Genomic DNA, 15,231 nt, shown 5'->3' on the forward strand with positions numbered 1-15,231 from the left:
TCTGAATGAATTTATTTGGTCATTTGGGAGGACTGCCATACGTTGTTAGTGAGTGTGCCTTTTAAAATGTGCTCCTCACAGTATTTTCCTTTTAATGACTTAACTACCAAGTTTAGTATTGCTTCAGACATACCTGAACTCTCTTGGAATGTAGCAAAGAAGCCATCAAAATTCTTGTGACCGTCAGACTCAAAATGAATGTGTAGACTGTTGCCCGTGCTTTGAATGGGAGGGGGTCTGTTGCTTCCACAGAAGCGACCTATAACACGAGAGTTGATGCTGTCACCATCTCTGACCTCCACGAAGTCATAGCGACAAGAATGATGTACCTCCAAACTCAGCATCATAAACCTGTTGGCATCAAGATGAATACAATAAGAAAACAAACACAATCCAACACCCTAGCAACTGCCGTGATCACACTCTCCCGCCTTATGCGAGCACCTGTGTTATCTGGCAGCGCTCCACCAGCTGCCACCGCAGTTGTGATGCTTCACAGCGCTCAGAAGGAAAACAGGCAATGCGCAGTCATGAATGACAGTAATTACTCTGACAGCTGCGGAAAGTGACTGGAACTGCTAATGCATGCTTTGCTGATGTGAAAGGTGAGTCAGACGCGTGTTCCATTGTACTTGGCACAGTGCAATTTAATACTTAAATGTATTATATTGCTCATACATATGCAAGAATCGACTTATTTTTGTACTCTCCTTGTCGCAGCATCCATGTAGTGCCAACACATTTCTTTCTTAGGAAAACAATTTACAAACCTTGCATTGGGCTTTTGCTTTGGAAAGCTCAATGAATTTTATGACCCTGAACATTACAAGGATATTTCTCATTAACACACCTTTTGCGCCTATTAAACAGAGAGAATGCACATATAAATACTTTTCCATTTGTGTGACTGGTGATAATTACTGCTGATGAACAGCATGATGGCTCTAGCCTGGATAAACTTCTTAATTGTGTCTGATCAGTAGCTGTTAAATGACTATAAAACTTCAACCAGTAATTGGTTGGATGTTTATAAAAACACCAACTATTTTACTACCAAGTTGGTGCCTTAACACACCCAGGGTGTATAAAAGATGCAAGTGATGTACGAATGACATTAGAAGCCTTCAGAACTAATATTTATAATACGTCCATCCATTTTCTACATCACTTGGGGCAAAAGGTGAGATACACCTTGGGCTGGTCAACAGTCAAAGACTGACTTATAATTCTTATATTATCTTCAAAGGAAAAGTTATTCTGTATTACTTTTGGCATAGTTTAACCTTTAGATAAAAAACATATCTTACAAGAAAGCCTTCAATGACTATGCTTGCATGCCGTCAATAACCCTTTCAAACGACTAAAAGTTTACAATATTCGGGTTTTGTGCAAACCTCCTAATATGATCTTCTTCACATTTTTTAAAACCCCAATAAAACCCCTGCGTTACACTTACCTAACCCGAATATTTGGTCATATAAACGCGGCTCGGCATACTTCCTTTAAATGGAATTTTTGTTCATGATTTGCACATGCTCTATTCACTCGCTAAATGAGCCGAAATTGAGTAGGTATTGATTTCTCTGCGGCGGTTTCACGTTATTTTCTGTCTCTACGGCGACAATGTCATAGTGTGTATACTTATACACACTATGATACTGCATATGAGTCCATGCGTCTGGCATGCCACACACCGGAAATACAAGCAGAGGTAAACAAAAATGGTGAAACATGGCGATATGATATACTATATGTCTTTGATTGACCGGAGAAAGTAAAAAGCGGAAATGACGTCTCTTTGAGTAATAACGTTATCCATTTGTTGCGGTTTAGATTCCAATATGTATGTGGGAGTTATCGCAGTCTACTCACGCATGTAAGCAGTTTATCTTGAATGTTTTAAAAACAAAAATTTGGCCTCAAACAGAATATGGACTGCATGTAAATCATTCAGCTGGAAAGTATTTAAAGGCAGCAGGCCTGCTGCGTTATCCAAACCTTTAAACTTGCCATTATTAATGACACATATAGCAAAAAGATCTGAGCTGAACAGACATTTGATATTTTGCCAGCGATTAATCACTATGACAGGTGGCCAATTCATATTCAAATGAATGCTTCCATATCAGTCCAGGACAAGTCTTGATCTGTACTGTCATTTCATTATTATGATTGTTTATTTTATATCCTTTTAGTCTTTTGATTCCACAGGGCTAATAACTGCAATCTTGTACAACACGTAAAAATCCAGAGAGAGAAGTTATAATTGTCTAGTAAATAGACGGTTTCTGTGTGCCCCATAACAACAGTACGGCCTCCTTACCTGAGTTCTATTGTAAAGGGTTGGTCCACCTGTATGGTCCAGTCACACCTAGCGTTGTTGGGGTAGCTCTCCAGAACTAAGTGACCCTGACGTTTGCGGATCACTCCACCACACTCTAGCACAACAGAAAGGGCTTACTGTATGTGGGCGCTTGCACAGAAAGTGGCTTGCAAATAAAATTTTACAAGCTTTTAATGAGGGACTAACTACTATGTTGGTCTATAGGCTGCACATTCATCTGATTTTAGCAGGACTCAGTATTGCCAAATTACAAGATTCCAAAGTTCTAATATACTTAACATAATAAATAAATAAATAAAACAAGGAGAATGTATCATACAACAAATTAAATCAAATAAATAAATAAAACACTGTTATTTTTTGTGGAAATGTTTTATCCTGGTAAAGCTGTGGAGTCCAAACGTTACATATGAAATGGTTTTAAGTATCCAGATTTTTGACTGTCAAGAAGCCCTCCTGGGCATGGGCACTCTTCCAAGAGGGCATAGTCATGCCAGATGTAAGTATGGCCAAAGGGAAGGAAAACGCATTTACTTCATGCCACAGAAATGTACATACGTGTATAGTCATGTGGTCCTTAAGAAAATGATCTCACTTACTCATGCAGTCTCCACCAGACCATCCAGGACGACACTGAGCACAGTATTGGCCCCGGATGAAAAAGTCATCTTTAGGACCCCATGTCCCGTTGTTGCACCGCTTACAGTTCTCAAAAATACTGCAACCTGAAAGAAAACGTAGAATGGGACCAAAAGATGAACCTCAAACAAGAACCCGCTATCATTCAAAACCCACAACAGGGATCACCAACGTGGTGCAAACGGGCACGAGGTAGTCCGCAAGGAGCAAATGAGTGTTTTAAAAATGGCTCACTTGTGATGAGACAACATGTTCGAGGAATGTTGTGGAAATGATCATTCGAAATTGTAAACACTGACAGAGATTTTATGAAAATGAAGCGTTGTATATAATCAATTTCCTAATTACTGTGAGAAATCCTAAACATCATCAGTGTATTCACTTAAATGAATATCATTAATTATTAACAATATTAGTCGTTCTTTGCAGGAGATAAAGAATATAATGTATGCCTGTGAGTATTTATATGCCTACATGTTATGTATACTGTTAGTGTTCAAATATATGTTGCGTAACCAGTCATGACACCAATGTTATTTGTTAGCTTGTCTATGACATTATGCATTGTTTGTTAGCATGATGCTAAAAAGAAAGGTACTTTTGTCATAATACACAACATGTAATTAATTGTCTTTGCACTGATTAATTTGGCAGTGAACTAATACTAGTGGAAATTAACAGCTTGTTACCAGGGTTATTATAGTTTTAGAATTTTCATTTTAGTTTTGAGTTTAGTTTTTTAAATGTAGTTAGTTTTAATTGGTTTTCAGGATGGTTATGTTAGTTTTTATTAGCTTTAGTTATTTAATAAATGCTTAATTTTAATTTAGTTTTAGTTAGTTTCAGTATTAGTTTTTGTTTTTATTTAAAAAAATTACTTGTGCGCAATATTCAAAAAGCACCATGGTAAAAATAAATCACATTTAAATCACATTTAAATCACATTTAAATCTAATTTAATCATCCCCACTGGTTCATGCATCATGTTGGGCATACAGTATCCTTGGAAAAACAAATCTCGAGTCTACAATGCTATTTGATGTCCTCATCAAAATGTCATACATAGCTCCTTCTTTCGCGCATGCCTTCCCCTTCCACACAGCATCTGCTTGTTCTGCTGGGCCTCCATCCTCGTAATGCAGATTCACTACATTTCCTTTACGTACATGAACTCTGCTAAACTCATTACGCTCATCTTTCACTGCAAAAGGATGCTGAAACATTTCTACGCCTTTAGTTTCCTGAGCGGACGGATTTTCACTTAAGTGGCTGCTTGGTCAAATGAGGGGGAGGAAGGCAAAGTATGACAGGTATGAATTTGAACACATGGTCAATTATGACTTCACTGTACACAGCCCCTTTGAGTGCATTTCGTTTTTTTTACAGCCGAACACAAGGTACTTGTATCCATTTTAATTCCCAACATCTGGTTTTCCTCTATAAAAGCACATTCATTCTGTGTAGAAAACATGACATTCTTCTGGAGGAAAATCGCATTTCAGAAAACAACTGATTTAGCAGCAAACTGAATATGTGTGCTGAAATGGCCAGTACTGTATTGCCAGTACAAAATTATGTATAGCTCCTGCAACATAAACAGCTTGAGTCACATTAAAAGATTCACAAGAGATGTTTTGATGTAAACCTGGCCTGGAAACAAATAAGATCAGACATAATTAAACTGTTTTCCAGGTTTTCCATCACACTTATTTGTCTCCCTGCAGTGTAAAAGCCAAAGGAGGCAGACAGCTCTTGGTGTTGTGCCAAATACATGGCAGGCAGGACTGACTAAAATAAACATAGCATCACAATCTCCTATTTTCTTGTCTAAAAGCATGCCACTCATGTGTCAAAACAGCACATTCACATGATGAATTGACTCTTGTCGCCAGCGAATATGTTGCGTAATCCACATATTACAAAAAAGTAAAAAAGTAGTTTTGGGATATTTTACAAAGAGGGCCGCAAAGTTGTTGTTGTTTTTTTAAACTATGTGGCCAGAGTTGGATCAGCCAATATGGGACATTTGGGGTACATTCGATCTCCACTATATAAATACAACATTAATTTCTCAATGAGCGGCTTGGCATTGTTGCTTCTGGAGCTGGAACCTTGATTGTGGGCCAGGCTCTTTCTAGGAACCAACATAAGTGACGTCTGACTGTTTTGTTCTTCGGGATGAACGGACAATAAATCGCACTCCGACACTCACAACATCTTGTTGAAATTCTACCCAGAAGAATGGAAGCGGTATTAGCTTCCATTTTCAGTTCCTGTAGGAGTAGCAGCCAGCTGTCTCAATTTGTTTTAGTATCATAGACTGGCTCTGTATGGCTCCTGATTATACCACAGATGGGAAGAAAAGCCATGTCTATTATTTCACCGACACACAAGTCAGGAAGTACCTTTTCTTGTCACAATGGGGAGGACAAATGAAGATTATGAGCTACAACTTTGAAGGCTGTAGCTGCTAGCCGATATAAAGTTATAAAGAAACTCTTATAAAGAAACAACTATCCACACTCACTTTCACACATAAGGTCATTTTAAAGTATTCCATGTAAAGTGTCTTATTTTTGTGCCCAGCACAAGTCAAGTACAAAGCAGCAATCTAATTGTGGATATGGGTGGAGTTTTCTTTCTGTTGGCATTTTGCCAGACTTGCACAGATAAAAGTGTTTATATTTGAAGACAGCTGACTTGATTCCCCACCAATCGAAGCGACATGTGATGCCATGGTGGAAAAATATATTTTTGCAAGTTTGCAAGGAATATGAGTTATTCTGCAGATGTGTACTTACAACACTTTAATAGACAAATGATACTATTCATAGCCTCGGCGGAGAGTTGAGGGCATGAAATATTTTCTTTTTCCAGGGAAGGGGGGGGGGGGGGGCAAAAAAAAAATATTGAGAAGCACAGAATTAAAGGAAGTGCAAGAAGATTGCAATTGTGAGTCCGTATGACAACCACCCCTGCTCCAAACAACCATCACCACCCATAATTGGGGTGCAATGCTCAAATTGTTATGATCAAATTCACCAAAATGTATTACACCACCACTTAGACATGACTTTAGCGAGTTTAAAATCGAGCTTACTTTTTTTACTTCCAAATAATTGCCAGATTCGCTGGGGTAGTGTTATAGCCTACTGTAGAATATGCCAGAACGCCTATCAAGGCGTAACACAGTCTAGCAAATACACAAACATACTGAACTAGTCTTGACCCGCTACGAAAATGAAGATGTGCCAGTTTGTATGCCAAGTGTATGGGTGCCTGTCTTAATAAAATCAAATAGGGCCATACATGTTTTTGAAATGTGAGAAGAAGCAATTATGGAAAGTACATGCAAAACTGCATAATGACATATTTCTCTAATAAATCTCTTTCTAAAATTTGCGAACTTGATACTGGGCATGAAGTTAATCAATTAATTGTTTATTTGCAGTCAAATACAATTGAGAACATGTTGGCAAATGCCAAAATGCTAAATGTCTGGCAGCCACAGTTAAAGTTGTACCTGGATGGATGATGCAGGGGTCACACTCATTGAGGGCGTTGCGGCAGCAGGGCACAGCGTAGCCCACCGACGTCCCCTGCAGGGGGCATTTGCAGCGGATCACATCATACTCGCAACATCCCCTGCACATGACGTTCCACTCTGGACCTGGGCAGTGGTTGTACAAGTACCTGTAATCTAAATAAGAGAATACAGTACTTTAGACCAACAAGCCTTATTTTAAACCACAAGGAATTTACCAACAAAAATAGACAGGACGGTAAATGTGGTTGAAAAGTAAGGAAGATGTCAAATCTGATATTTGCATGAGCAGACTTGACTTTAATGTCCACAGAGGGCTGCTGTGTTTATGCGAGTGGCTGCCTACTGGCGCTCTGGTTATTTCCACAGCTATGAGGCCTCAAGCTACTCTTTGGAGTTAGCACGTCTGTGGGTTTGCATGCTGCGAAGAACATCAAACATCATGCAAGCTGCTATAATATGAAAGTCACCACGACTGATATTAGACAGCATTCTTGGTCCTTTGAGCATTTTTGTGTGGATATGTAAAGGTTTTGTGTTTAATTTTGGAAAGAGACAGGGTAATGTCCTTGTGGTAGAAGGAGAATTAACAGATGCAGCACTTTAAACTTGGCACAGTGTTCTTCCAACAGTTAGCTCATCCTTTTAATTCCTGTATTACATGTCATTTGTGTATTAAAAACAGACAAAGTCACTTCAAATGCTATTAATGTTTCCTAATTTGATCAAATTTTTTTTTAAATAACTTGACTTGCCTTGACTTTACACAGTGCTTAAAAACTGCTCTTTGTTTAAAATGTACACTACTAAAATGAGTAGGGATGTTCGATACTACTTTTTTTAGACTGCTACCGATACTCAAATCTTCAGTACTCACCGATACCAAGTGCCGATACCAATAGTAAATAATATTTCACAAAAAACAATGACAGATATATATTTTTTAAAAGACCTATATATCCTAATTATAGCAAATTTCCTTAAATAGCTTGAAATTAATGACTTTTTTTTCAATTTGCTCATAAAAGTCATTTTGCATCGAACACACTGTTACGGCTGTCGGCTAGTGCCCGCCGGCGTCAACGTTTCACTCGAGTGTGTGTTGGGTGGGGCCTGTTCTGATTACAACGCAGCGTCGAATGTGCCGGCGCCACATTTTTGATTGGACGACTGTGCGACGGACCTCACCGCCAATCACTGAGCTACACCTGGCTGGACTGCCCCGAATAAAAGCGCTGCCTTTCAGTTATTCGGGGCGGCTGTGACTTAGCAGTATAGCTCGCCTCGTCGCGCGTTTGGTGTGAGCTTGAAACACTCGTTGAACACTCGTTTGAGTATTTCTTTGTTTGTTCCTTCTTTACCTCAATTAAAACTGTACAAGTTATTCCAACACACAACAATCTCTCGTCTGTGTTACTTCCCTTCCCGCTAGCTGAGCCGGTCGAAACACACACAATAACATTTATTTAAAAAAATAATTGATAAATAAAATGAAACAAATAATCCAGTGGCCAGGGGAAAAAAAGTCCCAATCAAAATATGTGGTTGTACAATTTATTTTTAAGGAATACAGTGAAGTGTGAATTCAATTCAATACAATAATGTAAAAAAAGTAATTTAGTAATATCTACCATGTTAAGAATTCCTCAAACTGTTTAATTATACAGGGAGTCCTCAAGTTACGGCGGATTTCCGTTCCTACGCTGGCCATGTAACCCGAATTTCGACTTAAGTCGGATTTCCCTGTTAAGGTCGATATTTACAGTAATTTAAAAAAACATATTTGCGCGACACAGAAGAGCCGTGTTTCGTGTTTCCGCACGAACATTCATTGCTGACAGACGGCAGAGCACACATGGAAATGTGATGCGCCGTTGCTGGAGGTAACAACAACACACCTTTAAATAACTTTAAAATGGCATGATTACTGTGGGAAATTAACAGAGAAAAAAAAGGTGCTACGAACGAGGCACGGGCGGCATAAAGTCGAAACGACTTAACTCAAGGACTCCCTGTATCTTGTTTTTAAATCCATGCTTTTAATTTGGAAGGCTGCTGTGTATTTCCGTTTCCTGTTTCACGTTCTCCGTTCGTCATTCATCTCATAGCAGTGCAGTAGTCAATGACGATATACTATATAATATACAAAGATATGTCTGCACTTCAGAGCTAATTAAATTGTTGAGTACAACTGAAGGCTTATGTGCTCTTACCGGACCCCCCTGTGGCGGGCAATAAATGCAAAATAACCATTTCAGCCTTTAGTTCCTGACCGATGCCAGTATCGAAATCCGTCGCAAGTGCCGATACTGTGAAATGTGCCCTGGTATCGGCCTGATGCAGATACTAGGCATCTTCCGCTATTCTTCCTCCACAACCAAAGGTACAACGATATCAATCAACTAGAATTGGGCCAGTGTATTTCCAGAAGGTTAATTTCGCTGCAGGTTTTCAAATGGCAGATTTTCTGCTTCACAAAGCTGCTTGGAGCTTTATGCTGTTTTATTTTATACTGCCGGTTGCTCAAGTCATTTGTTTTATTTGACAACGTGGGTTTGGTTGAATTTGTGCTTTAACCTTGACAGCTCCACCAGTTTTTGACTGCAGTACATTTGTCTGCTGTCTCAAGAATACATGATTAATGCCTCCAATCATACACACCAGGCCCTTCACACACACACGCACTCACACTATTCAGGCTGTCATACCAGCCACGAGTTGCAGGTTCTTGTTGTGGCACCAAATATAAACTCACAGGCACATCAATTTTGTTTTTGTATACTGTCGTCCTTGTGTTGTCTCATTATATTTTGCATCGTCTGACTAAAAAGATCATCTTACACTTCATGTCCAGATGGTCATTCTTTGGGGATTTCCATGTTGGAACCACAGACATGCACTGGAAGGGCGGACAAGGCTTGTTTATAGAAAAGTTGATGAGACAAAACAAAATAGCATCCAACACATGGGTCATTTAAAACATAACACATTTGCACTCTTCTTCTGGATAACTAAAATACTTCAACCTGGCATGTGACCTTAAAATGGAATAAGTGATGCATCGATGTTCATCTGCTTTCACTCACAATAGAAAAATTGTTGCTACCAAATACACTTCAGTTGACTGATGCTTTGTATCTTGCCCATCAATTGTGCACCGTGGATTAAACGCATCATCAAGCGACTTACTGGCGAATGTCACCATTCACTCTGTTTACTGTGACCTCTAACCAGCAGCAATGGCTTCCAGCACAGGATGAAAAACATATTTAAAAGGTGTGATGACTGCCATATGGTGATCTGAGGGGGGCGGGGGTGAGGTGGTGGATGCAGACACCAACTCTCATGAGAACAATTTGCTTCCTCCCTACTCGGTAAAGTACACTGGACCATGGGAGTTGAAAACCTGAAATATTGGACATGAACATGAAAAGACCTCAGTTAGGCTGGTAATGACATTAGACGGGATGGTGTTGTATCTCTAGAGAGCTGACCCACGGTTGCCTTCAATGAAACCCTGCTTCAAGTTGAAAATGTTGCATTTTTACTTTATTATATTTATGTGCTAAGCAGGATCACGTTAAATTATTAATGTATTTTGCAAAAATGTATGAAAAAGTGAATCAAGGAACTTCCCCAGAATGCAAAAAGAAAATTCCAACATCTGAGGTCCACGTTGTCATTCTGCATTAATCAATGTAGACTGCTAATTAATAAGTGACAAACACAAACAAGCAAATTTCCACTTTCCATTTGGCTTGCAATTGAAACGTTCCTCCCACCCCACAAAGCAAATAGCCTTTCCTTTCCGTGTAATCCGAACAGTTTACGTCATTCTCCATGAATCAGAAAGCAGTCTGCCAACTTACATAGGAAAAGACAACCAAACTCAAACTCAACATGGGGGTCTACTGAGTTCTGAGTTCTGAAAGTTATTTAAAACAAAACACACCACTGATGCATTAAAAAAATGACATTAACTTCCAGATTTTAGTGAACGTTATTACAATTCCTTCCTCTACATTTGTAATGTAATAAAAAATCCAACAGTTGAGCTGCATGCCTAAGGCTATTCTACTGCTAACGTCAGACAACTAGCTATGCTGTCAATTATCAAGGGGGCCAACAGAAGAGATTTTGATCTCTGGCAAACATTCAAACTGTCAATTCGTTTGTTGTTTTCAGGTGAATAATTATGCGATTCAACGACTGTGCCAATGAGAGTCCCGGGAAGGCACACCTGAGCTCCAACAAACACATTAAATTTGACATTCACATTTGTTCATGGTCAAAAGTATCATTTTCTTGGGGGGGGGGTCTTCAAGTAAAACGTATTCTTCATGTTAATTAGACTTAATTAACTTTACTTGAAGATGATAATGGTGGCACTTATCACCAAACCATGACAGTTTGATTCTAAAACTCCAAAAGTTGTATGAGGTGTACCGGTAGGCTTTACACGATCACGATTTTTGGGACTGATCGCCGATCAGTGAGTTAAAAAAACAAAACAAAACAAACAAATCACGACCCAGTTGATCAGATCAGTCTTTGGTCTGCTGAAAACTTGTTATTAAAGAGATCCAAATAAAATGCTATACTGAACTATTGGTAACTATCCGTTATAACTAGTTAATAGATCATTAGTTAATTAATAAATGAATGACTTGATAACAGTTTGTAAAGGATTTAAAGTGATACCTATACATAGTTATTATATCATCAAAAACTATTAATAAATTATAAATGACTTGTTAACTGTATGTTTACGATATATTCCCGTGCTTTATAAATTAGTAACTATCATGAGCAAACTATTAGTAAATTACCTACTAATGGCTTGCTAAGTATCAGTTAATAGTTTACATATGTAATTAGGACGTTATTCTAAAGTTGGAAATAACTTTAGAATAACGTCCCAATAACATACTGCATACAAACTATTATCTGATAATTAGCAAGTCATTAGTAAGTAATTAATAATAGCTTGTACATGATCTATTACTAATTGTTAAGACATAATTATAAATCATCAACATACAGTTAATTTCTCATTTATAACTCATTTACCAACAGTTTATTAATGATATATTAACTATTTTTAGGCATCATTATAAATGATTAAATTTTTAACAAGCACTTAACAAGTCATTAATAACTGATTAATAAACAGTTTACAGTTCATAACTACTAACTAGTTATATTGGAAAGTGTTACCGGAATATTATTAAATAAACTATCAAAGAACATGATGACGCCGCCCAAAGTCGGCTTAATAGGAACAACATGCATCCCTAATAAGGACATGATATATATATATATTTTTTTTAAATGGCTGGATTTAGATAAGAAGAATCTGTTCTATGGGAAAGTAGAAGCATGATCATTATCTTCTGCCTCCTCTGGGTGTGAAAGAAGAGCAATATTTAGACACAGTAAAATAGTATTATTTTGGGATGCACGTTGCATTATTAATGGACCATCACTGTTTCTTTTTGTGGTTTTCTTATTTGGTTCCTTTGCAGAGATTTTTTATTACTGATCAGTCACTTCAAGGCAGAATGTATTTTCTTAAGTTGCAGTGAAGTCTCAATTTCTTGTCCAGAATTGAATATGGAGTTTGCATGGTCTCCAACGCTACCAGAAGGCTAGCACAAGAAGTTATTATGGTCGTTTCCACTTCAACTTGAATGCAGATTGTGTGTGTTGCTGCGGCTTTTGGAAATGGGAAGTGGTGTTTGCTTTTCTTTCCCCTCCAGATTTGGGAGACTCTTTAGAAGCATGTGAAAAAGCCATACTGGAGAAATAACACTCATTGTTACACTCTCCAACGCCTGGTGGAGACCTCCATGTGCTACATGGCAGATGTTAGCATCTATAGCTCAGCTGCACACCTTTGATGTAAATGCAGACGTTGACATCATCGCTGACTCTGCCAGAGAAGTTCTCATGGGAATTACAAACTTTGCTCCATGGATCAGCACAGTTTGACCCCTAATGCAGTAAGTGTAGACAAAAGATCAAACAGCCAACGTGCTGCAGATTTTGAAGTTAGCGACCTAACGATTCAATCTGAAGTCAAGAGTTTGTTTGTGCTGTTTTAATAATTGACTTTAACATCAGATGACATTTAGGGAAAATAGCTGCATCAAGACTTACAGTACGCCATTTGCAAAATTCAATGCTGATACCCAAATGTTACCAGAAATGCATCTGTGCATCCAACCATCTGCACTCGATATCAATCATATAGCTTGACATTTTCTTGCTCACCGCTTGAATCAACGTGTCTTATTTTGCATATTTTACAAAATTATAGTTATTTCAGTAAAGTAAAGTAAAAGACGATATATTTTTTATCAAGAACATTTTTATCTCTCACACATAAACTACCATTACATATTGATATACTGTCAAGTGTAGCCATACAAATAAAAAAATTTTTATATGAAGTGCAAATGCAGTGTAAATCTTACTATTATGAATGTACTGTCAGCATCTATAATGTGAGATGTGGAATTAGAACCCAAACACAAAAAAATAAAAAATACAAACAACTGAGAGAGGGGCTGGATTCAGATGGCCTGTAGGAAAACACTTGACGGAGAAACCTCAATAGAGGGAACAGGGCTGGATGCATGGAAGCAACCCCGAACACATGGAAGTACAGCTTGCATGGAAAAGTAGTAAAAAGAAACCTCAACATGCTGAGAGAAAACCTCGGCTAAGGAACCTCAACATAATGACAAAAGAGTCATTCAGTAATTCTCGCTAGGGCAATGCACAATTCTATATGGCAGAATAAAGGCTTATATGACAAAATAAGAGCCACGAACACGGTACCTAAAACATAGGAACGAAGAGTGACCGCATCGCAACTGACAACTTCACCATCACAAGAGACAAATAGGAAGCTTAGAAGCATAATGACCCCACGAATGAGAGCATTTATGTTGAGCAAAAACTTGTACAAAACCTCCTTGTCAAGTAAATGACATTACACAGTCATATTATACAGCATATATACACAATTAAACAATTTTCTCAAGGCAAAATCTTGGTTATTTTAACCATGACATACTGTGGAAAGTTTCAAATGTGCGTATGTGTTCCCCTTTGCATAGTCTCCACAGCAGCTGCCCGGTATTTTGAGGTCAGTGTGATTTAGCTAGCATGGAACAAGGAAACTCCCAGGGGAGCATTGTGGGCAGTGCAGATCTGAGTGTGGGCTTATCCCACCGCTCATCCTTGTACATCACTCTAATGAACTTCCTTTGCTAAAAAAAAAAAATAATAAAATAAAATAAAAAAAATAAAAAATACTAAAATAATTTAAAAAATATATATAAAAAAACACTAAGTGTAATATTGCTTTATTATCCATTTCGACATAAAAAAAAAAAGTGCATGCTGCCTGTAATTGACATTTCTCTGTTTTCAAACACATTGACCTTTGTCGTGTTTTAGCTCTGTTGATCCTAACACACCAGATCAGGTAAGGACACAACAAAAAAAGATTCTCCACTGAAAGGATTAATCATCAGATAATTACACAAGATTATGCAACAAACCATCTCCAGAATGACTCAGCTGACAACACCAGATGAAAGAAGGAACGCTTCTAATCACTGCCAGTCAGCACAGACGAGTTCACTGGCCAACACGACTTTATTGTGTTTTGACTACTTGGAGATTTGCAAAGTGGAGTCGGAGGGCAGGGGAGATTTTGGCGCACGCATCACTGCAGTCAGCATGATCGATTCGAACTTTGCTTGCCGCATCCTGTTGAAGTCATTAAGGGCAAATACAGCAGAGACTATTTCAAGTGCTTCTGCTCCAGAGACCACTTTAACATTTAAAGAGAAATTGTTGCACACAAAAGGAATACCAAGCCTAAATAGTTATTTTAAGAAACAAACTACCTACAAAGGAATCTGCTGTAACAGCACTTTTATTAAATTATGATTATGTAAGACCAGATAAACCATCTCACATAGCATACTGTGTCCTTATTACAATAGATAACAAAAACATCTGTGTTAATAAAAGTGCCATGAATTTTTCTGAAGACTTTCATTTTCCAGTCTTGCTTTTGTGCTATTAAGGGATTTAAAGAAAGACTGGATCAAGACAAAGATGTCTTGAGAACAAACACAACAGAGAGAAAGGGGTGAACTATACAAGGAAACTTGGTCTCTTACTGTTGGGCCAGGAGCTCCCCTGAGGTACGAAGATAAAGATGAGGAGGTAAATGAGAAATAACCAGCCTGCCCTCCCACTGATAATTGCACTGGTCCCGGGAATTGCGTGGGAGCCCCCATCGGTCTGCCCCAGCTGCAGTCCAGGTTCCGCAGACAGCATGCTGCAGTCTGGAACTCTGTTTACTTTCTGATCTCAGCTGACATCACCATCTCAAACTCTTTCAATGTTTCCCGCCCCTCTTTCTAATTCTCTCTCTCTCTCTTCTCTCTCTCTCTCTCGCTCTCTTTCTAATTCTCTCTCTCTCTCTCTCTCTCTCGCTCTCTTTCTAATTCTCTCTCTCTCTCTCTCTCTCTCTCTCTCTCTCTCTCTCTCTCTCTCTCTCTCTCTCTCTCTCTCTCTCTCTCTCTCTCTCTCTCTCTCTCTCTCTCTCTCTCTCTCTCTCTCTCTCTCATTATCCTTGGTTTCAAGTTACAGTCCGGTCTCACAGAGGTCTCCACTCCTT

General features: G+C 38.5%; 1 protein-coding gene across 3 annotated transcripts in view; it reads right to left on the bottom strand.

Annotated features, from left to right (window-relative positions):
- The window catches only part of LOC147175866 (inactive serine protease PAMR1-like), a 114,108-nt gene that overhangs the window by 13,510 nt on the left and 85,367 nt on the right, over nt 1-15,231 (bottom strand). Inside the window, exons 1-5 of one of the 3 annotated variants that reach the window (XM_086074472.1) lie at nt 14,729-14,899; nt 6,507-6,683; nt 2,944-3,069; nt 2,324-2,438; nt 134-351 (exon numbers count right to left, since the gene is read on the bottom strand). In XM_086074472.1, the coding sequence (XP_085930598.1) occupies nt 134-351; nt 2,324-2,438; nt 2,944-3,069; nt 6,507-6,683; nt 14,729-14,888 (796 nt within the window). In that variant the 5' untranslated portion in view covers nt 14,889-14,899. Of the gene's footprint in view, nt 1-133; nt 352-2,323; nt 2,439-2,943; nt 3,070-6,506; nt 6,684-14,728; nt 14,900-15,231 lie in introns of those variants that run through there. The other 2 variants (XM_086074473.1, XM_086074474.1) reach the window with 2 other exon arrangements.

The sequence above is a fragment of the Leptonotus elevatus genome, chromosome 4, assembly GCF_054856555.1.
Source record: "Leptonotus elevatus isolate MCC_2025b chromosome 4, RoL_Lele_1.0, whole genome shotgun sequence".
NCBI classification, from domain to species: Eukaryota; Metazoa; Chordata; class Actinopteri; order Syngnathiformes; family Syngnathidae; genus Leptonotus; species Leptonotus elevatus.